Source organism: Polypterus senegalus, chromosome 6 (assembly GCF_016835505.1).
Source record: "Polypterus senegalus isolate Bchr_013 chromosome 6, ASM1683550v1, whole genome shotgun sequence".
Classification (NCBI taxonomy): Eukaryota; Metazoa; Chordata; class Cladistia; order Polypteriformes; family Polypteridae; genus Polypterus; species Polypterus senegalus.
Window position 1 is genome coordinate 107,240 of NC_053159.1, and position 26,039 is coordinate 133,278.

General features: G+C 46.9%; 1 protein-coding gene across 1 annotated transcript in view; it reads left to right on the top strand.

Annotated features, from left to right (window-relative positions):
- Window positions 1-26,039, top strand: part of col6a3 (collagen, type VI, alpha 3) — a 95,092-nt gene that overhangs the window by 45,612 nt on the left and 23,441 nt on the right. Inside the window, exons 25-45 of the mRNA XM_039754918.1 lie at window positions 230-466; window positions 1,366-1,444; window positions 1,656-2,109; window positions 2,175-2,241; window positions 3,430-3,801; window positions 4,684-5,010; window positions 5,905-6,074; window positions 6,192-6,295; window positions 6,487-6,773; window positions 10,125-10,228; window positions 10,557-10,713; window positions 11,901-12,004; window positions 12,198-12,486; window positions 13,674-14,047; window positions 14,103-14,259; window positions 15,444-15,818; window positions 15,874-16,029; window positions 17,218-17,513; window positions 21,592-21,904; window positions 22,918-23,511; window positions 24,660-25,259. Of these exons, the coding sequence (XP_039610852.1) occupies window positions 230-466; window positions 1,366-1,444; window positions 1,656-2,109; window positions 2,175-2,241; window positions 3,430-3,801; window positions 4,684-5,010; window positions 5,905-6,074; window positions 6,192-6,295; window positions 6,487-6,773; window positions 10,125-10,228; window positions 10,557-10,713; window positions 11,901-12,004; window positions 12,198-12,486; window positions 13,674-14,047; window positions 14,103-14,259; window positions 15,444-15,818; window positions 15,874-16,029; window positions 17,218-17,513; window positions 21,592-21,904; window positions 22,918-23,511; window positions 24,660-25,259 (5,616 nt within the window). The remainder of the gene's footprint in view (window positions 1-229; window positions 467-1,365; window positions 1,445-1,655; window positions 2,110-2,174; window positions 2,242-3,429; window positions 3,802-4,683; window positions 5,011-5,904; window positions 6,075-6,191; window positions 6,296-6,486; window positions 6,774-10,124; window positions 10,229-10,556; window positions 10,714-11,900; window positions 12,005-12,197; window positions 12,487-13,673; window positions 14,048-14,102; window positions 14,260-15,443; window positions 15,819-15,873; window positions 16,030-17,217; window positions 17,514-21,591; window positions 21,905-22,917; window positions 23,512-24,659; window positions 25,260-26,039) is intronic.

Here is a 26,039-nt window from a genome sequence, read left to right on the forward strand (position 1 = left end):
CAATGACCAGGTGGCTGTGGTGCAATTCAGCAATGACCCGGCCGCTAATTTCTATCTAAACACTCACTCGACCAAAGATGACGTTGTGAATGCCATACAAGTCTGAGACACAAAGGTGGCAGACCCTCAACACGGGAAGGCGCTTGAATTTGTCAAGGACAATGTCTTCAATCCTTCAGCAGGCAGCAGGCGCTCCGGGCGCCCCAGTTTTTGATCCTGCTGACCGCAGGGAAATCGAGGGATAACGTCCAGAGTGGGGCCTCAGCCTTGAAGGGCCTTGGAGTCGTGCCTTTGGCCATTGGCACCAGGAACACAGACGCCCGAGAGCTGCAGAGTATCTCATTGTCCCCTGCGTATGTCATTTCTGTGTCGGACTTCGCCGACCTTCCAAATGTTCAGCAGCAGTTGGAGTCTGTCACGTTACAGATTCCTGAAGTGGTGACAGCAGAAACGCCAACGGTCACAGGTAAGGCATGAGATTTTATTGTTCTTTATGTAAAGACGTAGGCATTGCCATCCTGAGATCATTAAATATCCTCCTCTTAATTGGGAATACCTTAATAACTTGTAATTTTAATCTTGGGATGTCCTACCAGTGACTGTCTCTGTTTTACAACGTATGGTTGTCCCACATGTTTCACAAGTGCTTGAGGCCAGAAGCTGTCGAGAAACCCAACAGGTTACCAAATAACACTCTGCCGTTATAGCAAGTGGGCCGCTGTATGATACGATGGAATAATCTCTCAGAGTATTAGTGCAGGTTGTAACGATTTGGAAATTTTCTGATAGGATATTGATAACTTTGTAGACGCTTTAACGTGAAACCGTTTGATTGGGTCTTCTCTAGACCCTAATGCATGCCTGTAGATCATTTCGAGTTAATATCGTTGATTTCAAATCTAATTGTGTGCAATCAGACTGAACAAGAATGGTTTTGGATTTTTGTTTGTGGGAAGCTCTTTCCCAAAATGTTACAAGATATCCAATTTATATGCTAGGGCAATGCAGGGTCTTCCACACACAAGAAAAGAATAGGACTAAGAAAGGTGAAGGTGCTTGGAGTCCCATGTAGGACATCGATGAGGACTTCTGGGTCGGAGATCTCAGAGAGCTGTTCATGTGCTTCGCTACCTCCGATTACGCCAAATGTACAGAGGTGTCGAATGTGCTCCAGATGTCACCATCTGGGCTACAGACAGTCCTTCGTTATTGAGAAGGTCCCTATGTGAGCAGCTGTTCTATTAGGAGGACTCGCTGCTCTCCTTCCCAGCTGGGAACTTCTGGATTGTGGAGTCCACAGGCAGACAGACCCCCTCTACTTTATCCCCACTGGGCTTTGGTGATCGTTACTTTCATTCCCAGCAGTTCGACCAATTGGTCGCATGAACATTTTGAAACAGGGATTCCAATCTCAAGGTGCTGCCATCTTCCAAATGTTCAAAGTGTGAGGAAGCCTAATCAGATACGGTACCCACTTGTGAGGTATTACGCTTGGCTTGTCAGCGAGCTCTCCTTCGACATCAGGGAGTGTGAACTTGTAAGTGTGAAATGTGTGGATGCGTAATACCGTTAGATACTTTATAGGAAGGTGCAAGTGTCTCCCGACTGGAGTCGCTCATCTCTCTGACATGTTTCAATCTGTCCCCTGCTTAAAGGTGTCCAGCGAGATATTGTGTTTTACTTGACGGTTCTGATGATAATCGAAATGGATTTCCAGCAGTCCGTGATTTTGTCCAAAGAGTCGTTCAAAACATGGAAGTGGGTGAAAACAATGACCAGGTGGCTGTGGTGCAATTCAGCAATGACCCGGCCGCTAATTTCTATCTAAACACTCACTCGACCAAAGATGACGTTGTGAATGCCATACGAAGTCTGAGACACAAAGGTGGCAGACCCCTCAACACGGGGAAGGCGCTTGAATTTGTCAAGGACAATGTCTTCAATCCTTCAGCAGGCAGCAGGCGTCTCCGGGGCGTCCCACAGTTTTTGATCCTGCTGACCGCAGGGAAATCGAGGGATAACGTCCAGAGTGGGGCCTCAGCCTTGAAGGGCCTTGGAGTCGTGCCTTTGGCCATTGGCACCAGGAACACAGACGCCGAGAGCTGCAGAGTATCTCATTGTCCCCTGCGTATGTCATTTCTGTGTCGGACTTCGCCGACCTTCCAAATGTTCAGCAGCAGTTGGAGTCTGTCACGTTACAGATTCCTGAAGTGGTGACAGCAGAAACGCCAACGGTCACAGGTAAGGCATGAGATTTTATTGTTCTTTATGTAAAGACGTAGGCATTGCCATCCTGAGATCATTAAATATCCTCCTCTTAATTGGGAATACCTTAATAACTTGTAATTTTAATCTTGGGATGTCCTACCAGTGACTGTCTCTGTTTTACAACGTATGGTTGTCCCACATGTTTCACAAGTGCTTGAGGTCAGAAGCTGTCGAGAAACCCAACAGGTTACCAAATAACACTCTGCCGTTATAGCAAGTGGGCCGCTGTAGGATACGATGGAATAATATCTCAGAGTATTAGTGCAGGTTGTAACGATTTGGAAATTTTCTGATAGGATATTGATAACTTTGTAGACGCTTTAACGTGAAACCGTTTGATTGGGTCTTCTCTAGACCCTAATGCATGCCTGTAGATCATTTCGAGTTAATATCGTTGATTTCAAATCTCGTTGTGTGCAATCAGACTGAACAAGAATGGTTTTGGATTTTTGTTTGTGGGAAACTCTTTCCCAAAATGTTACAAGATATCCAATTTATATGCTAGGGCAATGCAGGGTCTTCCACACACAAGAAAAGAATAGGACTAAGAAAGGTGAAGGTGCTTGGAGTCCCATGTAGGACATCGATGAGGACTTCTGGGTTGGAGATCTCAGAGAACTGTTCATGTGCTTCGCTACCTCCGACTACGCCAAATGTACAGAGGTGTCGAATGTGCTCCAGATGTCACCATCTGGGCTACAGACAGTCCTTCGTTATTGAGAAGGTCCCTATGTGAGCAGCTGTTCTATTAGGAGGACTCGCTGCTCTCCTTCCCAGCTGGGAACTTCTGGATTGTGGAGTCCACAGGCAGACAGACCCCTCTACTTTATCCCCACTGGGCTTTGGTGATCGTTACTTTCATTCCCAGCAGTTCGACCAATTGGTCGCATGAACATTTTGAAACAGGGATTTCAATCTCAAGGCGCTGCCATCTTCCAAATGTTCAAAGTGTGAGGAAGCCTAATCAGATACGGTACCCACTTGTGAGGTATTTCACTTGGCTTGTCAGCGAGCTCTCTTTCGACATCAGGGAGTGTGAACTTGTAAGTGTGAAATGTGTGGATGCGTAATACCGTTAGATACTTTATAGGAAGGTGCAAGTGTCTCCCGACTGGAGTCGCTCATCTCTCTGACATGTTTCAATCTGTCCCCTGCTTAAAGGTGTCCAGCGAGATATTGTGTTTTTACTTGACGGTTCTGATGATAATCGAAATGGATTTCCAGCAGTCCGTGATTTTGTCCAAAGAGTCGCTCAAAACATGGAAGTGGGTGAAAACAATGACCAGGTGGCTGTGGTGCAATTCAGCAATGACCCGGCCGCTAATTTCTATCTAAACACTCACTCGACCAAAGATGACGTTGTGAATGCCATACGAAGTCTGAGACACAAAGGTGGCAGACCCCTCAACACGGGGAAGGCGCTTGAATTTGTCAAGGACAATGTCTTCAATCCTTCAGCAGGCAGCAGGCGCCTCCGGGCGCCCACAGTTTTTGATCCTGCTGACCGCAGGGAAATCGAGGATAACGTCCAGAGTGGGGCCTCAGCCTTTTTTTTTTTTTTTTTTTTTTTTTTTTTTTTTTTTTTTTTTTTTTTTTTTTTTTTTTTTTTTTTTTTTTTTTTTTTTTTTTTTTTTTTAAAAAACCTTTTATTGGTCCTTAAAATGTTTAATCTTTGAGTTTAGGATTTCTCTGTTTTCAATAGTGCAAAAGGGTTTTTTTTTTTGTTTGGGAAATTTTCCCCAAAAAAAAAATACCTTTTTAAATCTAAGGAAAGGGGTCCCAAAAAGAAAAAATAGGAAAAAAAAAGGTGAATCTTGAATATGTGTCATAATGGGACTTTTTAATCTGAATTGGTTCTTGTGCCTCCACTCCGTTTAAAGTAAGGTTGTAATGTCTCCAGAGTCAACTGGGACAACGGGTTTACTTATTGAAATCCCATGTAGCAAGGGTTTTTAGGAGGATGCTGTCTTCCCAGTGGGAACGGATTTGGATAACGAAAAATTTTAACTTTTAATCGGCTTTGGTGAGTCTATTCCAGTTTCGACTAATTGGTTGAAATTGAAACGGGGATTTAATCTCAAGCTGCCATTTTCCCAAATTTTCTTGTTGGGAGGCCTACAGATTTCGTACCTTTTGAGGTATCGCATGCAGCGTTTCCCTTTCGACATCGGAGTGGAACTGTAAGGTGAAGTTTTGATCTAATACCTTAAGACTTTGGAGTCGTGCCTCCATTTGGTCGCCATCCTTGAAATGTTTCAATCTGTCCCTGCTTAAATTCCAGCGAGAAGTTTTTATTGGGGTTCCATGAAAATGACGGTTTCAGCAGCCGTGTTTTCAAGAGTGTAAACGGGAGGGGAAAAAGGCAGTGCTTGTCATTCACAATACCGCCCTATTCATCTCATCACTCCCCAAAAGTGCTTGGAATGCCAAAAGTTAAACAAGGTGAACTAACCCCAAGGCGCGAATTTGTAAAGGGACAATGCCCAATCTTAAGGCGGAAAGCGCCGCCCAGGTTTGATCTGGTGAACAGGAAATGGGCGCCAGATCCTCAGCTTAAGGGTGAGTCGGTTTTGGCCATTGGCACCAGGAACACAGACGCCCGAGAGCTGCAGAGTATCTCATTGTCCCCGCGTGATGTCATTTCTGTGTCGGACTCACCGATTCCAAATGTTCAGCAGCAGTTGGAGTCTGTCACGCTACAGATTCCTGAAGTGGTGACAGCAGAAACGCCAACGGTCACAGGTAAGGCATGAGATTTTATTGTTCTTTATGTAAAGACGTAGGCATTGCCATCCTGAGATCATTAAATATCCTCCTCTTAATTGGGAATACCTTAATAACTTGTAATTTTAATCTTGGGATGTCCTACCAGTGACTGTCTCTGTTTTACAACGTATGGTTGTCCCACATGTTTCACAAGTGCTTGAGGTCAGAAGCTGTCGAGAAACCCAACAGGTTACCAAATAACACTCTGCCGTTATAGCAAGTGGGCCGCTGTAGGATACGATGGAATAATATCTCAGAGTATTAGTGCAGGTTGTAACGATTTGGAAATTTTCTGATAGGATATTGATAACTTTGTAGACGCTTTAACGTGAAACCGCTTTGATTGGGTCTCTCTAGACCCTAATGCATGCCTGTAGATCATTTCGAGTTAGTATCGTTGATTTCAAATCTGCAGTGCAATCAGACTGAACAAGAATGGTTTTGGATTTTTGTTTGTGGGAAACTCTTTCCCAAAATGTTACAAGATATCCAATTTATATGCTAGGGCAATGCAGGGTCTTCCACACACAAGAAAAGAATAGGACTAAGAAAGGTGAAGGTGCTTGGAGTCCCATGTAGGACATCGATGAGGACTTCTGGGTTGGAGATCTCAGAGAACTGTTCATGTGCTTCTACCTCCGACTCACGCCAAATGTACAGAGGTGTCGAATGTGCTCCAGATGTCACCATCTGGGCTACAGACAGTCCTTCGTTATTGAGAAGGTCCCTATGTGAGCAGCTGTTCTATTAGGAGGACTCGCTGCTCTCCTTCCCAGCTGGGAACTTCTGGATTGTGGAGTCCACAGGCAGACAGACCCCTCTACTTTATCCCCACTGGGCTTTGGTGATCGTTACTTTCATTCCCAGCAGTTCGACCAATTGGTCGCATGAACATTTTGAAACAGGGATTTCAATCAAGGCGCCATCATCTTCCAAATGTTCAAAGTGTGAGGAAGCCTAATCAGATATGGTACCCCCTTGTGCAGGTATTACGCTTGGCTTGTCAGCGAGCTCTCCTTCGACATCAGGAGTGTGAACTTGTAAGTGTGAAATGTGTGGATGCGTAATACCGTTAGATACTTTATAGGAAGGTGCAAGTGTCTCCCGACTGGAGTCGCCATCTCTCTGACATGTTTCAATCTGTCCCCTGCTTAAAGGTGTCCAGCGAGATATTGTGTTTTTACTTGACGGTTCTGATGATAATCGAAATGGATTTCCAGCAGTCCGTGATTTTGTCCAAAGAGTCGTTCAAAACATGGAAGTGGGTGAAAACAATGACCAGGTGGCTGTGGTGCAATTCAGCAATGACCCGGCCGCTAATTTCTATCTAAACACTCACTCGACCAAAGATGACGCTGTGAATGCCATATGAAGTCTGAGACACAAAGGTGGCAGACCCTCAACACGGGAAGGCGCTTGAATTTGTCAAGGACAATGTCTTCAATCCTTCAGCAGGCAGCAGGCGCCTCCGGGCCCCACAGTTTTTGATCCTGCTGACCGCAGGGAAATCGAGGATAACGCCCAGAGTGGGGCCTCAGCCTTGAAGGGCCTTGGAGTCGTGCCTTTGGCCATTGGCACCAGGAACACAGACGCCCGAGAGCTGCAGAGTATCTCATTGTCCCCTGCGTATGTCATTTCTGTGTCGGACTTCGCCGACCTTCCAAATGTTCAGCAGCAGTTGGAGTCTGTCACGTTACAGATTCCTGAAGTGGTGACAGCAGAAACGCCAACGGTCACAGGTAAGGCATGAGATTTTATTGTTCTTTATGTAAAGACGTAGGCATTGCCATCCTGAGATCATTAAATATCCTCCTCTTAATTGGGAATACCTTAATAACTTGTAATTTTAATCTTGGGATGTCCTACCAGTGACTGTCTCTGTTTTACAACGTATGGTTGTCCCACATGTTTCACAAGTGCTTGAGGTCAGAAGCTGTCGAGAAACCCAACAGGTTACCAAATAACACTCTGCCGTTATAGCAAGTGGGCCGCTGTAGGATACGATGGAATAATATCTCAGAGTATTAGTGCAGGTTGTAACGATTTGAGAAATTTTCTGATAGGATATTGATAACTTTGTAGACGCTTTAACGTGAAACCGCTTTGATTGGGTCTTCTAGACCCTAATGCATGCCTGTAGATCATTTCGAGTTAATATCGTTGATTTCAAATCTCGCTAGTGCAATCAGACTGAACAAGAATGGTTTTGGATTTTGTTTGTGGGAAACTCTTTCCCAAAATGTTACAAGATATCCAATTTATATGCTAGGGCAATGCAGGGTCTTCCACACACAAGAAAAGAATAGGACTAAGAAAGGTGAAGGTGCTTGGAGTCCCATGTAGGACATCGATGAGGACTTCTGGGTTGAGATCTCAGAGAACTGTTCATGTGCTTCGCTACCTCCGACTACGCCAAATGTACAGAGGTGTCGAATGTGCTCCAGATGTCACCATCTGGGCTACAGACAGTCCTTCGTTATTGAGAAGGTCCCTATGTGAGCAGCTGTTCTATTAGGAGGACTCGCTGCTCTCCTTCCCAGCTGGGAACTTCTGGATTGTGGAGTCCACAGGCAGACAGACCCCCTCTACTTTATCCCCACTGGGCTTTGGTGATCGTTACTTTCATTCCCAGCAGTTGACCAATTGGTCGCATGAACATTTTGAAACAGGGATTTTAATCTCAAGGCGCTGCCATCTTCCAAATGTTCAAAGTGTGAGGAAGCCTAATCAGATATCGGTACCCACTTGTGAGGTATTTCACTTGGCTTGTCAGCGAGCCTCTTTTCGACATCAGGAGTGTGAACTTGTAAGTGTGAAATGTGTGGATGCGTAATACCGTTAGATACTTTATAGGAAGGTGCAAGTGTCTCCCGACTGGAGTCGCCATCTCTCTGACATGTTTCAATCTGTCCCCTGCTTAAAGGTGTCCAGCGAGATATTGTGTTTTACTTGAGCGGTTCTGATGATAATCGAAATGGATTTCCAGCAGTCCGTGATTTTGTCCAAAGAGTCGTTCAAAACATGGAAGTGGGTGAAAACAATGACCAGGTGGCTGTGGTGCAATTCAGCAATGACCCGGCCGCTAATTTCTATCTAAACACTCACTGACCAAAGATGTTTTTAAATTTCCAAAGCCCGGGCCCAAATGGCAACCCCTAACAGGGGGCGCTAAATTTTGTCACAATGCCAACCTTCAGCACACGTGGGCCCCAAAGGGTTGATTGCAATAAAATTTAAAAAAGGGGGGCCCCGGGGGGGCCTTTTTTGGTTTTCAAAAGGAAAAGGGGCCCCATTTTTTCCCCCCCCCCGGGGGGTTTTGGGGGAAAGGCCCAGAAAGCCCCAGTTGGGGCCTTTTCCCCCCGGTTTTTTTGGCAAAACCACCCCCTTTGGGGGGTTTTGTCTTTTAAACTGGGTTACCCCAAACCCTTAAAATTTCCAAAAACCCTAAAAAAATTTTTTTAAAAAGCCCCAAGGGCCCTTTTTAAAATTTTTTCCCCTTTTTGAATCCTTAATTTTAATTCCCCAAATTAAAAAATTTTTTTTTTAAATTTGGGGTGTCCCCCTTTTTTTAAAAATTGGGAAAAAAAATTTGGGAGAAGGGGGAAAAAAAAATTTTTTAATTTTTAGTTTTAAATTTGAAATTGGGAAAATTTATTTAAACCTTTTTAAAAACGGGGTTTTTTTGTTTAAATTTTTAAAAAAAAACTTTTTTAAAAAAAGGCTAAAAAAAATTTTTTTTGGTTTAAAAAATTTTAAAATTTAAAGGAATTTTTGGGGGGAAACCTTTTTAAAAAAAATAGGAAAAAATTTTTTTAAAAAAAAACCCTTGGGAAAAAGGTTTTGGGGGTGGGAACCCAAGGGAGGTCTTTGAATTTTAAACCCCCCCCGGCCCTAAAAGGGGAAGAAAAATTTTAAACCCCCGGGGTTTTTTAAAACCCCCTTGGGACTTTTTTTTGGGAGGGGCGGCCCCCCCCTTTTTTTTGGGTTTGGGTAAAGAACCCAACCCCCATTTTTTGGGGTTTTTTTAAACGCCATTTTTAATTGGGGGAATTTTTGGGAAAGGGAAAAATTTAAATTTAAAATTTAATTTTCCCCGGAGGATCCTTTTTTCCCGCTTTTTCCCCCCTTTAAATTGTGGGGGAAAGGTTTTTAAATTGGGGTCAAAATGAATTTTTAACCCGGGGTTTTTTCCCCGGTTTTAACTGGTTAAATTACGGGGTTTTTTTTTATTGGGGCATGAAAAAAATTTTTAAAAACCTTTTTTTGTAAAGAGTGTAAAACATAAGGGGTAAAAAAACCCAGGTGGGGGGGCAACGAAGCCCCCCCTTAATTTTATCTAAACCCCCCCAAAGGCGCTGGCCCCAATTTGGGGAAACGGGGGCCCCAAAGGGAAGGGCAGTGGTGGGTTTAACCTTAACCCCCGGGGCCCCCGGCCCCCTTGGGGGCCGGCCGAGGGACAAGAAAAGAATAGGACTAAGAAAGGTGAAGGTGCTTGGAGTCCCATGTAGGACATCGATGAGGACTTCTGGGTCGGAGATCTCAGAGAGCTGTTCATGTGCTTCGCTACCTCCGATTACGCCAAATGTACAGAGGTGTCGAATGTGCTCCAGATGTCACCATCTGGGCTACAGACAGTCCTTCGTTATTGAGAAGGTCCCTATGTGAGCAGCTGTTCTATTAGGAGGACTCGCTGCTCTCCTTCCCAGCTGGGAACTTCTGGATTGTGGAGTCCACAGGCAGACAGACCCCTCTACTTTATCCCCACTGGGCTTTGGTGATCGTTACTTTCATTCCCAGCAGTTCGACCAATTGGTCGCATGAACATTTTGAAACAGGGATTTCAATCTCAAGGCGCTGCCATCTTCCAAATGTTCAAAGTGTGAGGAAGCCTAATCAGATACGGTACCCTCTTGTGAGGTATTACGCTTGGCTTGTCAGCGAGCTCTCTTTCGACATCAGGGAGTGTGAACTTGTAAGTGTGAAATGTGTGGATGCGTAATACCGTTAGATACTTTATAGGAAGGTGCAAGTGTCTCCCGACTGGAGTCGCTCATCTCTCTGACATGTTTCAATCTGTCCCCTGCTTAAAGGTGTCCAGCGAGATATTGTGTTTTTACTTGACGGTTCTGATGATAATCGAAATGGATTTCCAGCAGTCCGTGATTTTGTCCAAAGAGTCGTTCAAAACATGGAAGTGGGTGAAAACAATGACCAGGTGGCTGTGGTGCAATTCAGCAATGACCCGGCCGCTAATTTCTATCTAAACACTCACTCGACCAAAGATGACGCGTTGTGAATGCCATACGAAGTCTGAGACACAAAGGTGGCAGACCCCTCAACACGGGGAAGGCGCTTGAATTTGTCAAGGACAATGTCTTCAATCCTTCAGCAGGCAGCAGGCGTCTCCGGGGCGTCCCACAGTTTTTGATCCTGCTGACCGCAGGGAAATCGAGGGATAACGTCCAGAGTGGGGCCTCAGCCTTGAAGGGCCTTGGAGTCGTGCCTTTGGCCATTGGCACCAGGAACACAGACGCCGAGAGCTGCAGAGTATCTCATTGTCCCCTGCGTATGTCATTTCTGTGTCGGACTTCGCCGACCTTCCAAATGTTCAGCAGCAGTTGGAGTCTGTCACGTTACAGATTCCTGAAGTGGTGACAGCAGAAACGCCAACGGTCACAGGTAAGGCATGAGATTTTATTGTTCTTTATGTAAAGACGTAGGCATTGCCATCCTGAGATCATTAAATATCCTCCTCTTAATTGGGAATACCTTAATAACTTGTAATTTTAATCTTGGGATGTCCTACCAGTGACTGTCTCTGTTTTACAACGTATGGTTGTCCCACATGTTTCACAAGTGCTTGAGGTCAGAAGCTGTCGAGAAACCCAACAGGTTACCAAATAACACTCTGCCGTTATAGCAAGTGGGCCGCTGTAGGATACGATGGAATAATATCTCAGAGTATTAGTGCAGGTTGTAACGATTTGGAAATTTTCTGATAGGATATTGATAACTTTGTAGACGCTTTAACGTGAAACCGTTTGATTGGGTCTTCTCTAGACCCTAATGCATGCCTGTAGATCATTTCGAGTTAATATCGTTGATTTCAAATCTCGTGTGTGCAATCAGACTGAACAAGAATGGTTTTGGATTTTTGTTTGTGGGAAACTCTTTCCCAAAATGTTACAAGATATCCAATTTATATGCTAGGGCAATGCAGGGTCTTCCACACACAAGAAAAGAATAGGACTAAGAAAGGTGAAGGTGCTTGGAGTCCCATGTAGGACATCGATGAGGACTTCTGGGTCGGAGATCTCAGAGAGCTGTTCATGTGCTTCGCTACCTCCGACTACGCCAAATGTACAGAGGTGTCGAATGTGCTCCAGATGTCACCATCTGGGCTACAGACAGTCCTTCGTTATTGAGAAGGTCCCTATGTGAGCAGCTGTTCTATTAGGAGGACTCGCTGCTCTCCTTCCCAGCTGGGAACTTCTGGATTGTGGAGTCCACAGGCAGACAGACCCCTCTACTTTATCCCCACTGGGCTTTGGTGATCGTTACTTTCATTCCCAGCAGTTCGACCAATTGGTCGCATGAACATTTTGAAACAGGGATTTCAATCTCAAGGCGCTGCCATCTTCCAAATGTTCAAAGTGTGAGGAAGCCTAATCAGATATGGTACCCACTTGTGAGGTATTTCATTTGGCTTGTCAGCGAGCTCTCTTTCGACATCAGGGAGTGTGAACTTGTAAGTGTGAAATGTGTGGATGCGTAATACCGTTAGATACTTTATAGGAAGGTGCAAGTGTCTCCCGACTGGAGTCGCTCATCTCTCTGACATGTTTCAATCTGTCCCCTGCTTAAAGGTGTCCAGCGAGATATTGTGTTTTTACTTGACGGTTCTGATGATAATCGAAATGGATTTCCAGCAGTCCGTGATTTTGTCCAAAGAGTCGCTCAAAACATGGAAGTGGGTGAAAACAATGACCAGGTGGCTGTGGTGCAATTCAGCAATGACCCGGCCGCTAATTTCTATCTAAACACTCACTCGACCAAAGATGACGCTGTGAATGCCATACGAAGTCTGAGACACAAAGGTGGCAGACCCCTCAACACGGGGAAGGCGCTTGAATTTGTCAAGGACAATGTCTTCAATCCTTCAGCAGGCAGCAGGCGCTCCGGGCGCCCCACAGTTTTTGATCCTGCTGACCGCAGGGAAATCGAGGGATAACGTCCAGAGTGGGGCCTCAGCCTTGAAGGGCCTTGGAGTCGTGCCTTTGGCCATTGGCACCAGGAACACAGACGCCCGAGAGCTGCAGAGTATCTCATTGTCCCCTGCGTATGTCATTTCTGTGTCGGACTTCGCCGACCTTCCAAATGTTCAGCAGCAGTTGGAGTCTGTCACGTTACAGATTCCTGAAGTGGTGACAGCAGAAACGCCAACGGTCACAGGTAAGGCATGAGATTTTATTGTTCTTTATGTAAAGACGTAGGCATTGCCATCCTGAGATCATTAAATATCCTCCTCTTAATTGGGAATACCTTAATAACTTGTAATTTTAATCTTGGGATGTCCTACCAGTGACTGTCTCTGTTTTACAACGTATGGTTGTCCCACATGTTTCACAAGTGCTTGAGGTCAGAAGCTGTCGAGAAACCCAACAGGTTACCAAATAACACTCTGCCGTTATAGCAAGTGGGCCGCTGTAGGATACGATGGAATAATATCTCAGAGTATTAGTGCAGGTTGTAACGATTTGGAAATTTTCTGATAGGATATTGATAACTTTGTAGACGCTTTAACGTGAAACCGCTTTGATTGGGTCTTCTAGACCCTAATGCATGCCTGTAGATCATTTCGAGTTAATATCGTTGATTTCAAATCTCGTTGTGTGCAATCAGACTGAACAAGAATGGTTTTGGATTTTTGTTTGTGGGAAACTCTTTCCCAAAATGTTACAAGATATCCAATTTATATGCTAGGGCAATGCAGGGTCTTCCACACACAAGAAAAGAATAGGACTAAGAAAGGTGAAGGTGCTTGGAGTCCCATGTAGGACATCGATGAGGACTTCTGGGTTGGAGATCTCAGAGAACTGTTCATGTGCTTCGCTACCTCCGACTACGCCAAATGTACAGAGGTGTCGAATGTGCTCCAGATGTCACCATCTGGGCTACAGACAGTCCTTCGTTATTGAGAAGGTCCCTATGTGAGCAGCTGTTCTATTAGGAGGACTCGCTGCTCTCCTTCCCAGCTGGGAACTTCTGGATTGTGGAGTCCACAGGCAGACAGACCCCTCTACTTTATCCCCACTGGGCTTTGGTGATCGTTACTTTCATTCCCAGCAGTTCGACCAATTGGTCGCATGAACATTTTGAAACAGGGATTTCAATCTCAAGGCGCTGCCATCTTCCAAATGTTCAAAGTGTGAGGAAGCCTAATCAGATACGGTACCCACTTGTGAGGTATTTCACTTGGCTTGTCAGCGAGCTCTCTTTCGACATCAGGGAGTGTGAACTTGTAAGTGTGAAATGTGTGGATGCGTAATACCGTTAGATACTTTATAGGAAGGTGCAAGTGTCTCCCGACTGGAGTCGCTCATCTCTCTGACATGTTTCAATCTGTCCCCTGCTTAAAGGTGTCCAGCGAGATATTGTGTTTTTACTTGACGGTTCTGATGATAATCGAAATGGATTTCCAGCAGTCCGTGATTTTGTCCACAGAGTCGCTCAAAACATGGAAGTGGGTGAAAACAATGACCAGGTGGCTGTGGTGCAATTCAGCAATGACCCGGCCGCTAATTTCTATCTAAACACTCACTCGACCAAAGATGACGCTTGTGAATGCCATACAAGTCTGAGACACAAAGGTGGCAGACCCCTCAACACGGGGAAGGCGCTTGAATTTGTCAAGGACAATGTCTTCAATCCTTCAGCAGGCAGCAGGCGTCTCCGGGCGCCCACAGTTTTTGATCCTGCTGACCGCAGGGAAAATCGAGGGATAACGTCCAGAGTGGGGCCTCAGCCTTGAAGGGCCTTGGAGTCGTGCCTTTGGCCATTGGCACCAGGAACACAGACGCCGAGAGCTGCAGAGTATCTCATTGTCCCCTGCGTATGTCATTTCTGTGTCGGACTTCGCCGACCTTCCAAATGTTCAGCAGCAGTTGGAGTCTGTCACGTTACAGATTCCTGAAGTGGTGACAGCAGAAACGCCAACGGTCACAGGTAAGGCATGAGATTTTATTGTTCTTTATGTAAAGACGTAGGCATTGCCATCCTGAGATCATTAAATATCCTCCTCTTAATTGGGAATACCTTAATAACTTGTAATTTTAATCTTGGGATGTCCTACCAGTGACTGTCTCTGTTTTACAACGTATGGTTGTCCCACATGTTTCACAAGTGCTTGAGGTCAGAAGCTGTCGAGAAACCCAACAGGTTACCAAATAACACTCTGCCGTTATAGCAAGTGGGCGCTGTAGGATACGATGGAATAATATCTCAGAGTATTAGTGCAGGTTGTAACGATTTGGAAATTTTCTGATAGGATATTGATAACTTTGTAGACGCTTTAACGTGAAACCGCTTTGATTGGGTCTTCTCTAGACCCTAATGCATGCCTGTAGATCATTTCGAGTTAATATCGTTGATTTCAAATCTCGTTGTGCAATCAGACTGAACAAGAATGGTTTTGGATTTTTGTTTGTGGGAAACTCTTTCCCAAAATGTTACAAGATATCCAATTTATATGCTAGGGCAATGCAGGGTCTTCCACACACAAGAAAAGAATAGGACTAAGAAAGGTGAAGGTGCTTGGAGTCCCATGTAGGACATCGATGAGGACTTCTGGGTTGGAGATCTCAGAGAACTGTTCATGTGCTTCGCTACCTCCGACTACGCCAAATGTACAGAGGTGTCGAATGTGCTCCAGATGTCACCATCTGGGCTACAGACAGTCCTTCGTTATTGAGAAGGTCCCTATGTGAGCAGCTGTTCTATTAGGAGGACTCGCTGCTCTCCTTCCCAGCTGGGAACTTCTGGATTGTGGAGTCCACAGGCAGACAGACCCCTCTACTTTATCCCCACTGGGCTTTGGTGATCGTTACTTTCATTCCCAGCAGTTCGACCAATTGGTCGCATGAACATTTTGAAACAGGGATTTCAATCTCAAGGCGCTGCCATCTTCCAAATGTTCAAAGTGTGAGGAAGCCTAATCAGATACGGTACCCACTTGTGAGGTATTACGCTTGGCTTGTCAGCGAGCTCTCCTTCGACATCAGGGAGTGTGAACTTGTAAGTGTGAAATGTGTGGATGCGTAATACCGTTAGATACTTTATAGGAAGGTGCAAGTGTCTCCGACTGGAGTCGCCATCTCTCTGACATGTTTCAATCTGTCCCCTGCTTAAAGGTGTCCAGCGAGATATTGTGTTTTTACTTGACGGTTCTGATGATAATCGAAATGGATTTCCAGCAGTCCGTGATTTTGTCCAAAGAGTCGTTCAAAACATGGAAGTGGGTGAAAACAATGACCAGGTGGCTGTGGTGCAATTCAGCAATGACCCGGCCGCTAATTTCTATCTAAACACTCACTCGACCAAAGATGACGCTTGTGAATGCCATACAAGTCTGAGACACAAAGGTGGCAGACCCCTCAACACGGGGAAGGCGCTTGAATTTGTCAAGGACAATGTCTTCAATCCTTCAGCAGGCAGCAGGCGTCTCCGGGGCGTCCCACAGTTTTTGATCCTGCTGACCGCAGGGAAATCGAGGGATAACGTCCAGAGTGGGGCCTCAGCCTTGAAGGGCCTTGGAGTCGTGCCTTTGGCCATTGGCACCAGGAACACAGACGCCCGAGAGCTGCAGAGTATCTCATTGTCCCCTCGTATGTCATTTCTGTGTCGGACTTCCGACCTTCCAAATGTTCAGCAGCAGTTGGAGTCTGTCACGCTTACAGATTCCTGAAGTGGTGACAGCAGAAACGCCAACGGTCACAGGTAAGGCATGAGATTTTATTGTTCTTTATGTAAAGACGTAGGCATTGCCATCCTGAGATCATTAAATATCCTCCTCTTAATTGGGAATACCTTAATAACTTGTAATTTTAATCTTGGGATGTCCTACCAGTGACTGTCTCTGTTTTACAACGTATGGTTGTCCCACATGTTTCACAAGTGCTTGAGGTCAGAAGCTGTCGAGAAACCCAACAGGTTACCAAATAACACTCTGCCGTTATAGCAAGTGGGCCGCTGTAGGATACGATGGAATAATATCTCAGAGTATTAGTGCAGGTTGTAACGATTTGGAAATTTTCTGATAGGATATTGATAACTTTGTAGACGCTTTAACGTGAAACCGTTTGATTGGGTCTTCTCTAGACCCTAATGCATGCCTGTAGATCATTTCGAGTTAATATCGTTGATTTCAAATCTCGTTGTGTGCAATCAGACTGAACAAGAATGGTTTTGGATTTTTGTTTGTGGGAAACTCTTTCCCAAAATGTTACAAGATATCCAATTTATATGCTAGGGCAATGCAGGGTCTTCCACACACAAGAAAAGAATAGGACTAAGAAAGGTGAAGGTGCTTGGAGTCCCATGTAGGACATCGATGAGGACTTCTGGGTTGGAGATCTCAGAGAACTGTTCATGTGCTTCACTACCTCCGACTACGCCAAATGTACAGAGGTGTCGAATGTGCTCCAGATGTCACCATCTGGGCTACAGACAGTCCTTCGTTATTGAGAAGGTCCCTATGTGAGCAGCTGTTCTATTAGGAGGACTCGCTGCTCTCCTTCCCAGCTGGGAACTTCTGGATTGTGGAGTCCACAGGCAGACAGACCCCTCTACTTTATCCCCACTGGGCTTTGGTGATCGTTACTTTCATTCCCAGCAGTTCGACCAATTGGTCGCATGAACATTTTGAAACAGGGATTTCAATCTCAAGGCGCTGCCATCTTCCAAATGTTCAAAGTGTGAGGAAGCCTAATCAGATACGGTACCCACTTGTGAGGTATTACGCTTGGCTTGTCAGCGAGCTCTCCTTCGACATCAGGGAGTGTGAACTTGTAAGTGTGAAATGTGTGGATGCGTAATACCGTTAGATACTTTATAGGAAGGTGCAAGTGTCTCCCGACTGGAGTCGCTCATCTCTCTGACATGTTTCAATCTGTCCCCTGCTTAAAGGTGTCCAGCGAGATATTGTGTTTTTACTTGACGGTTCTGATGATAATCGAAATGGATTTCCAGCAGTCCGTGATTTTGTCCAAAGAGTCGTTCAAAACATGGAAGTGGGTGAAAACAATGACCAGGTGGCTGTGGTGCAATTCAGCAATGACCCGGCCGCTAATTTCTATCTAAACACTCACTCGACCAAAGATGACGTTGTGAATGCCATACGAAGTCTGAGACACAAAGGTGGCAGACCCCTCAACACGGGGAAGGCGCTTGAATTTGTCAAGGACAATGTCTTCAATCCTTCAGCAGGCAGCAGGCGTCTCCGGGGCGTCCCACAGTTTTTGATCCTGCTGACCGCAGGGAAATCGAGGGATAACGTCCAGAGTGGGGCCTCAGCCTTGAAGGGCCTTGGAGTCGTGCCTTTGGCCATTGGCACCAGGAACACAGACGCCCGAGAGCTGCAGAGTATCTCATTGTCCCCTGCGTATGTCATTTCTGTGTCGGACTTCGCGACCTTCCAAATGTTCAGCAGCAGTTGGAGTCTGTCACGTTACAGATTCCTGAAGTGGTGACAGCAGAAACGCCAACGGTCACAGGTAAGGCATGAGATTTTATTGTTCTTTATGTAAAGACGTAGGCATTGCCATCCTGAGATCATTAAATATCCTCCTCTTAATTGGGAATACCTTAATAACTTGTAATTTTAATCTTGGGATGTCCTACCAGTGACTGTCTCTGTTTTACAACGTATGGTTGTCCCACATGTTTCACAAGTGCTTGAGGTCAGAAGCTGTCGAGAAACCCAACAGGTTACCAAATAACACTCTGCCGTTATAGCAAGTGGGCCGCTGTAGGATACGATGGAATAATATCTCAGAGTATTAGTGCAGGTTGTAACGATTTGGAAATTTTCTGATAGGATATTGATAACTTTGTAGACGCTTTAACGTGAAACCGTTTGATTGGGTCTTCTCTAGACCCTAATGCATGCCTGTAGATCATTTCGAGTTAATATCGTTGATTTCAAATCTCGTTGTGTGCAATCAGACTGAACAAGAATGGTTTTGGATTTTTGTTTGTGGGAAACTCTTTCCCAAAATGTTACAAGATATCCAATTTATATGCTAGGGCAATGCAGGGTCTTCCACACACAAGAAAAGAATAGGACTAAGAAAGGTGAAGGTGCTTGGAGTCCCATGTAGGACATCGATGAGGACTTCTGGGTTGGAGATCTCAGAGAACTGTTCATGTGCTTCACTACCTCCGACTACGCCAAATGTACAGAGGTGTCGAATGTGCTCCAGATGTCACCATCTGGGCTACAGACAGTCCTTCGTTATTGAGAAGGTCCCTATGTGAGCAGCTGTTCTATTAGGAGGACTCGCTGCTCTCCTTCCCAGCTGGGAACTTCTGGATTGTGGAGTCCACAGGCAGACAGACCCCCTCTACTTTATCCCCACTGGGCTTTGGTGATCGTTACTTTCATTCCCAGCAGTTCGACCAATTGGTCGCATGAACATTTTGAAACAGGGATTTCAATCTCAAGGCGCTGCCATCTTCCAAATGTTCAAAGTGTGAGGAAGCCTAATCAGATACGGTACCCACTTGTGAGGTATTACGCTTGGCTTGTCAGCGAGCTCTCCTTCGACATCAGGGAGTGTGAACTTGTAAGTGTGAAATGTGTGGATGCGTAATACCGTTAGATACTTTATAGGAAGTTCCAAGTGTCTCCCGACTGGAGTCGCTCATCTCTCTGACATGTTTCAATCTGTCCCCTGCTTAAAGGTGTCCAGCGAGATATTGTGTTTTTACTTGACGGTTCTGATGATAATCGAAATGGATTTCCAGCAGTCCGTGATTTTGTCCAAAGAGTCGTTCAAAACATGGAAGTGGGTGAAAACAATGACCAGGTGGCTGTGGTGCAATTCAGCAATGACCCGGCCGCTAATTTCTATCTAAACACTCACTCGACCAAAGATGACGCGTTGTGAATGCCATACGAAGTCTGAGACACAAAGGTGGCAGACCCCTCAACACGGGGAAGGCGCTTGAATTTGTCAAGGACAATGTCTTCAATCCTTCAGCAGGCAGCAGGCGTCTCCGGGGCGTCCCACAGTTTTTGATCCTGCTGACCGCAGGGAAATCGAGGGATAACGTCCAGAGTGGGGCCTCAGCCTTGAAGGGCCTTGGAGTCGTGCCTTTGGCCATTGGCACCAGGAACACAGACGCCCGAGAGCTGCAGAGTATCTCATTGTCCCCTGCGTATGTCATTTCTGTGTATGACTTCGCTGATCTTCCAAATGTTCAGCAGCAGTTGGAGTCTGTCACGTTACAGATTCCTGAAGTGGTGACAGCAGAAACGCCAACCACAGAAGGTAACACTTTTAATTTTCTTAACAAATCTTTTCATCATCACAGTGGCGTTTGTTTGTCCTTTCAATGGATCTTTTGAAGCAGACTGTAAATGTCGGGGGGTCCCCCTCCTGCTGCTTCTGATGGTCTCAGATGATTAAGTTAAGGAGCAGGTTGATTTCTCGGTGTTGCAGTTGAAGGTCTGGTCCTGAGGTTGTCGCTCAGTTTTGCTTCTTGTGGTTTTCTGGAGACTGCAGTGCTTTTTGGGTGTTGAGCACATCTGAGCAGCTCCTGGAACTGCCAACCTTTCCAGCGTATGGAGTATTATGGTATGTATGGTAAGGTCATGGCAATATGTGATCAAGTCAAATCATTTTCCATATCTCTAGAGAAATCAAAACCAATGACGCATTATTCTTCATTTTCAAAATATGCAGTTACTACAAAGTACTGGGCAACGCAATACGAGCCCACATTTACGGCAGTGAATTCAGTGACGGTGAGCCAGTAAAGAAAGTTGTGTGGCCGCGTCTAAGTAAGACGAAGGACCGCAGAGGCAGATCAGCCTGCGACTGCCTGAAAATGCCTTCCGCGTCACAAAATCATGAAAAGCTTTGCTTTGGATGGATGAGGATGGACATCACTGTGTGAATTCCTGTGTCGGAGGCCCAGTTAGCACACACCTTCTAGACATCTGAAGAAGACCACTGGTCACAGTCAGGGTGTTTGTATTTAAGTCCTACTGAATGATTTGTGATCTTCTACCACAGAAAGACGTTAACATGCGAGTCCGGCCAGGAGTTGCCCGCGACGAGTCCTCAGCAGACGATGGAGCTCCTTTGTGCAGACCTTTGAGGTCTGAAGTGGTCACTGCAGGGTGGGAAGATTCTGACGGAGTAGAAAGTGGAAACGCAGCCACATCACCACCAACGCCCTGCCAAGTCTGGTGCCAGTGTGTTTCACTCCAGCCACACTCGGCTGGCCAGAGGCCATGCAGGGGTCCGTCGGCCAGTGCCAGGCTGCTGCTTTATGGTAGTCTGAGTTTGATTGCATGTGTGGTGACTTTTTGGAAATGAGCCAGCAAACCGTGAGGTGCCCTGCCTAGTAATGGGGGCACTAGAAGTAGGTACCTGCACTCATAAATGCCTCATGTGTGAATCTTCAGCGGTGCAGACCACCATTCTGGCTAATGATGGCGTACGACAGCAAAGTGAGGTTTCAGCCTGTGGACTCAGCTATCTGAGTGTTTCAGGAATTCATGTTAGCAAAATTCTACACCACAATAAAGAAGCAAGAATGCTAACCGGAAGGTGTGTGGTCGCTGGGTAAAGTGGTGATGCTTGTGGTTATTTTCACTGCCACAAGTCCGATTGCAACGCAGAGCAGGAGAAACGAGGCCCAGCGGTTAAGGAGAGCAGCAGGACACGGCACCATTTTGGATTTAGAGATGATTTTATACTTGGAGGATCAGCAGACGGCAAAGTGCCAGTTCAGTTCACGAAGCCTCCTTAACTTGACGATTCAGAGCAGCGCCCAGGAATTGTGGGCTTTCTGTGCTGGACCACTTGGGCCGCTCGCCTCCCACCGTTTTATTTTGTTAGATTAATGTTTGCAGAAATTGTCCACACTTGTAAAAATGTAATTCATTTGCAGTTGCATGTTTGTGGAAGGGATCAGTTCGTTTCACGCTAACCGCACGTTTTTATTCTTTTTCTTTTTGAAGTTGAAAGCGAAGGCGCCAAAAAGGACGTTGTCTTCGTAATCGATGGCTCTGACGATGCTGCAAGCAAGTTTTCATTCATTAAAGAATTCCTAAGAAGAGTTGTGGAAAGTCTCAGCGTCGCCCCCAATAAGATCCGTGTTGGCATCGTGCAGTACAGCGATGTGCCATTCAGTGAGATGCTCCTCAACTCGCACACCACCAAGGAGGGCGTGCTCAACTCCATCAAGCAAATTCAGCACAGAGGTGGCAGCGAACGCAACATCGGCGCAGCTCTCCAGCACGTCCGCTCCGAAGTCCTGACGCCCCAGGCGGGCAGCCGAATTCGGGAAGGAGTTCCTCAGTTCCTGATCGTTCTTGTAGGTGGCACTTCCACCGATGACGTGCGCGGCCCAGCGGTGACCCTCAAGCAGTCCAAGGTTGTGCCGTTTGGAATCGGAACTGGGAATGCCAAAACGAGCGAGCTGCAGACCATTTCCTATAATCCCAACTTTTCCTTCAAAGTGAACGACTTCTCCAATTTGTTTGACATTCAACAGCAGTTTATAAATTCGTTAACAGAGCTGTCTGTTGAGGATATCGAAAAATCTGGGCCTGTTTATCCAACGGAAGAGCCCGACAGAGGTAAGGAAACGGAGCCTTTCTGGGTAACACACTTGGCAGATGGCAGGGCTGCTGGGTGGCACTGAGCCTAACTGGTCACCTTCCTGTTTTGCTGACACACGTTTGCTTTGGCAGCGTTACGTTAAAGGTGGGCTTCACTTTATTTGACGTCTTCACTTTTTTCTGCGTATTTGCGTCTTTACCCCAAATCAGAAGCGCGTTTTCCACGAGCTGCCCCTTGGTGGAGCTTTGCTCTTCCACGGATGTTTGCCTTTTTTTTTGTCAGAGGACGTGTCCCGATGCCAACTTTTACTTCCATCAGGACCATTTCACGTGGCAGTCTCACGTGCAGGCCGGCATCTTCTGGCACATTTGTGCTAGGATGAGGGTCACAACGATTTCAAAGCTTTGACGTGTCGCCCACAAATGAAACCCAGCAAGTTCGGCCCATCTTGTTAGTTAGGGTGGTCCCGGTCCCTCATGCAGATTCCTTTTCTCTCGGCCCTTGTGAACCGCGCGGTGACACGCCGGCCAATGTCCTTTTATGGCAGGAGTTCCTGCTGCTGACAGTCAGGTAACGTTAGACATGGAGTCGCGGAGGTCCACGTTAGCGTGCTGCTGCAGAGGGACGTGCTCGTTTGGTGGTGTCGCCTTCACGAACCCGAGGAAGAAGCAGACACTCCTGGCGAAGGAACTGTGGCTTCTCTCTCCTTCCTTTCCCATTTTTTTATCCCGTCCCCGAATGTGACATATTCCAGTTCGAGCCGGTGACGCTTCATTGCCATGTTTCAGTTTGCGTCCCGCATTTCCTATTTTATGTTCTGCTCACGTATCTCGAGGGTCCTTGTAGCCAGCACGTGATGCCACACGATGCCCAGTCACTTTATGGATTTCCAGGGACCCCTGGCCGGGTCCCATTGCATTAATGAATGTCACCTAGAGGAGGTAAACCTGGGAGGGCTAAGAACAGAAAGAGTTTCAAGACACACGATTGGCTGAAACTGAACTTTCCTTGTTTTTTTTTCCTGCTACAGGTGTATTTGGTGAAAAACGGGACATCGTCTTCTTAGTTGACGGCAGCAACAATGTGAGAAACGAGTTTGGTGCCATCCGTGACATGATCTCAAAAGTAGTGAAACGGGTAGACGTGGGCTTGAACAAAGTGCGAGTGTCGCTGGTGCAGTACAGCGATCAGCCCAAGGTCGAGTTCCTGCTCAACGAGTTCTCAACAAGAGACGAAGTGCTGAACGCCCTGAACAGGATGAGGGGCAGAGGCGGAAACGTCGTAAACACGGGCAGAGCCCTGGAATACGTGGGAAGAAATGTCTTCCAGAGGGCGGGCGGCAGCCGAATTGAAGAAGGGGTTCCTCAAGTCCTCGTCGTGGTGACTGGCAGCCCGTCTTCTGACGACGTCTCTGGCCCCGCCGAACAGCTCAAATTAAGCAATGTGGCCCCTCTGGCTGTTGGAGCCAAGAACGCCGACACAAAGGAACTGAGGACCATCTCGCTCCTGCCGGATCAGTCTTTTGTCGTGAGGGAAATCCGTGATCTGCAAAACCTCGATGACCAAGTGGTGGATGCTGTGACAACGGTGAAGATAACTGACCGGCCTGCGCCTACGCAAATAAGTAAGTGCAATGTCCCTCGGCCCCCCTTCAAGCCCAGATAATGCAGAAGTGGACAACCACACAAAGCAAGCAGGGCAGGACGGGGGCCCGATGGCCGTATCTGAGTGATCCAACAGGCTTGATCTCCTGCTGGCCCGGTGACACGGTGAGCCCAGCGTGACACAAGACTCAGGGAAAGGTCTCCTGAAACACTGATTTTCTTGTTTGGGCTTCCTTCCATTTTATTGCCGAGCACCTGGTCCCAGGGGTCTCCGTGAAGGCTCCGTACACGTTTGCTGGTCTAAGCCGAGGGAGCGAGCGGTTAGGGTTAGGGTGAGGATTAGAGCGGCCGTCAAGTGGACTTTTGGATAACACCTCCGATTCTCTTCATTTGGGACAGAGGCCATCATTCCTGAAACATTCCCAGATTTCACAATTCCCAAAGCCTCTTCCTCCCAGCCAGCCGAAGGCCCGTAGTGAGGGAGGGAGCAGACGCACATAAATTGTGATCGCTTTGATCTTCTTTGCATTGGGCACAGACGTCATCGGCGTAGCGCTTTGCCGTTGCTCTGAGGAGATGTTTTACCTGCACTGCCCTGAGGTCAGACATTCTCAGCCTCTTATTTGGCCGCCTCTTCGGGGTCTCATTATTAACCTTCGGTGGGCTCACTTTTGGCTTCTTAGGCGCCCGTCTGACCAATTGGTCCGGGAGTCACCAGCTTCAGATCAGAAACACTTTTGGCCGCTGTGGACCGCAGTTTACAAGTCTGCCAAGGACCAAATAATTGGGGGTACGTCTGCCCCACTTTAGAAACTCAGTGCTGGCTACAGAGGCCCTCGACTCCACCAAGCCTACGGCCTGCCGCTTGGAGACTCTGCCCGCGTCGTCAGCGTCACCAGCCCCGCGCTGCCCTCTCGACTTCCATGCACTCCGCCTTCACTGTCCATTTGTGTGCCGAGTTTCTATTTGCCGAGGTCAGATAATTCCAGGCAGGTAAAAGCGGTCCAATTATTAGCAGAATGAACAAAGCCCGATGCTGCCCGTCACGCTGGGGGCATCTCAAGCATTGCTTGGGTGACTCGGACTCACGTAGAGGAAGGAAATCATCAAATGTGTTTCATTTCATTTTTTCATTTCATGTTTTTTTTTTTTGTTTTTGCCCCCATAGTCATCCCAGACCTTGGGAAGAAGGATATCATCTTCCTTATCGACGGCTCTACCAACGTCGGCCCACAAGGCATCGTGCACATCCGCGATTTCATGCTGCAGGTCCTTCAGCAGCTCGACATCAGCCCCGATCAGATTCGTGTCGGCGTTGTCCAGTACAGCAACACCCAGAAGACGGAGTTCTCCCTCGGGACGCACACCAACAAAAATGCCGTTATAAATGCAGTGAGGAGGCTTCGTCAGCTAGGGGGCTCTCCTGCCAACCTCGCCCAGGGCATCGAGTATGTTTTGCGAAATGAACTTCGAGATTCCGCCGGAGCCCGGCCCTCAGTTGCCTCACAGCACCTGGTGGTCCTCACGGGTGGCAGCTCCTCCACTGATGTCAGCAATTATGGCAACATACTAAGAGGCTCCAATGTGAACTGCATTGGCATCGGATCACGGGAGGCTGACTTCAACCAGCTAGGTGCCATCGCCACCAGTCCTGATGACGTCCTCAGAGTGAATAACTTGCAGGCTCTCATCAATATCCCGGAGCGAGTCCTGGTACGACTCAGTAAAGGAAGCATACCCACCGAGGCGCCAGATATAGATGTGCCAGGTAAGCAGCTTTTAACCTCTGAGATGTGCATGAGTCGTCACTGCTAGGTTTGAGTTGTCATGGGCATCGCTGACCTCCTCCGAGTCTGGAAATGAGCACTGCCAGCTGGCACTCCAAGCCACATGCAAAATGGGCAAATTCCAAAAGACAGGGGAGCCCGATGGCAGGCAGGCTGAACCTCCCCGTAGCAATAGCCTGGCTTCTCAAATTCAAGGCCGTGGTGCAGTGTCACCTCCAAAATGGCCTCTTCACGGTGGTCCCAGGGGCCACTGACTTGGGCAATAGGGTCCTGCCTGCTGCTTCGAGGGAACAGCATTGCATCCCTCTTGTCTTTCTCTGGAGTCTGTCACACACTGTTTGCCCACCCATGTTGGCTTTTAGTGGGGCTCTCTGATAAGCAGATGGCTTTCCTGTATCAAATGGGTCCTTGCCCTGTCCAGTACTAACATAGCGTCTGTGTGCCCAATGGCAGTCCATGTTATTTGAACGTTGGTGCTGCAGTCTTAGGCAGCGTGCTGTGAATGGTATGAAGAATAATGGGCAGTCAAAACGTTTCAGTTTGAACCCGAAAGGTGCCAGTTTAGTAAGTGATGAGTTCCGGTGTGCCAAGACGAGTCAGTTATGGGTTTCTAGCACATACTGTAGTGACCCCAAGTCATCATGGATGTCAAACCTCAAGTGTTGTTCCATCAGGGAGCGCAATGCCCCTTCAGAGACTGATGCCATCTGTGCCATAAAGATAAACAGAAGTACAGAGAGAGCTGATCAGAATTGCTGAGA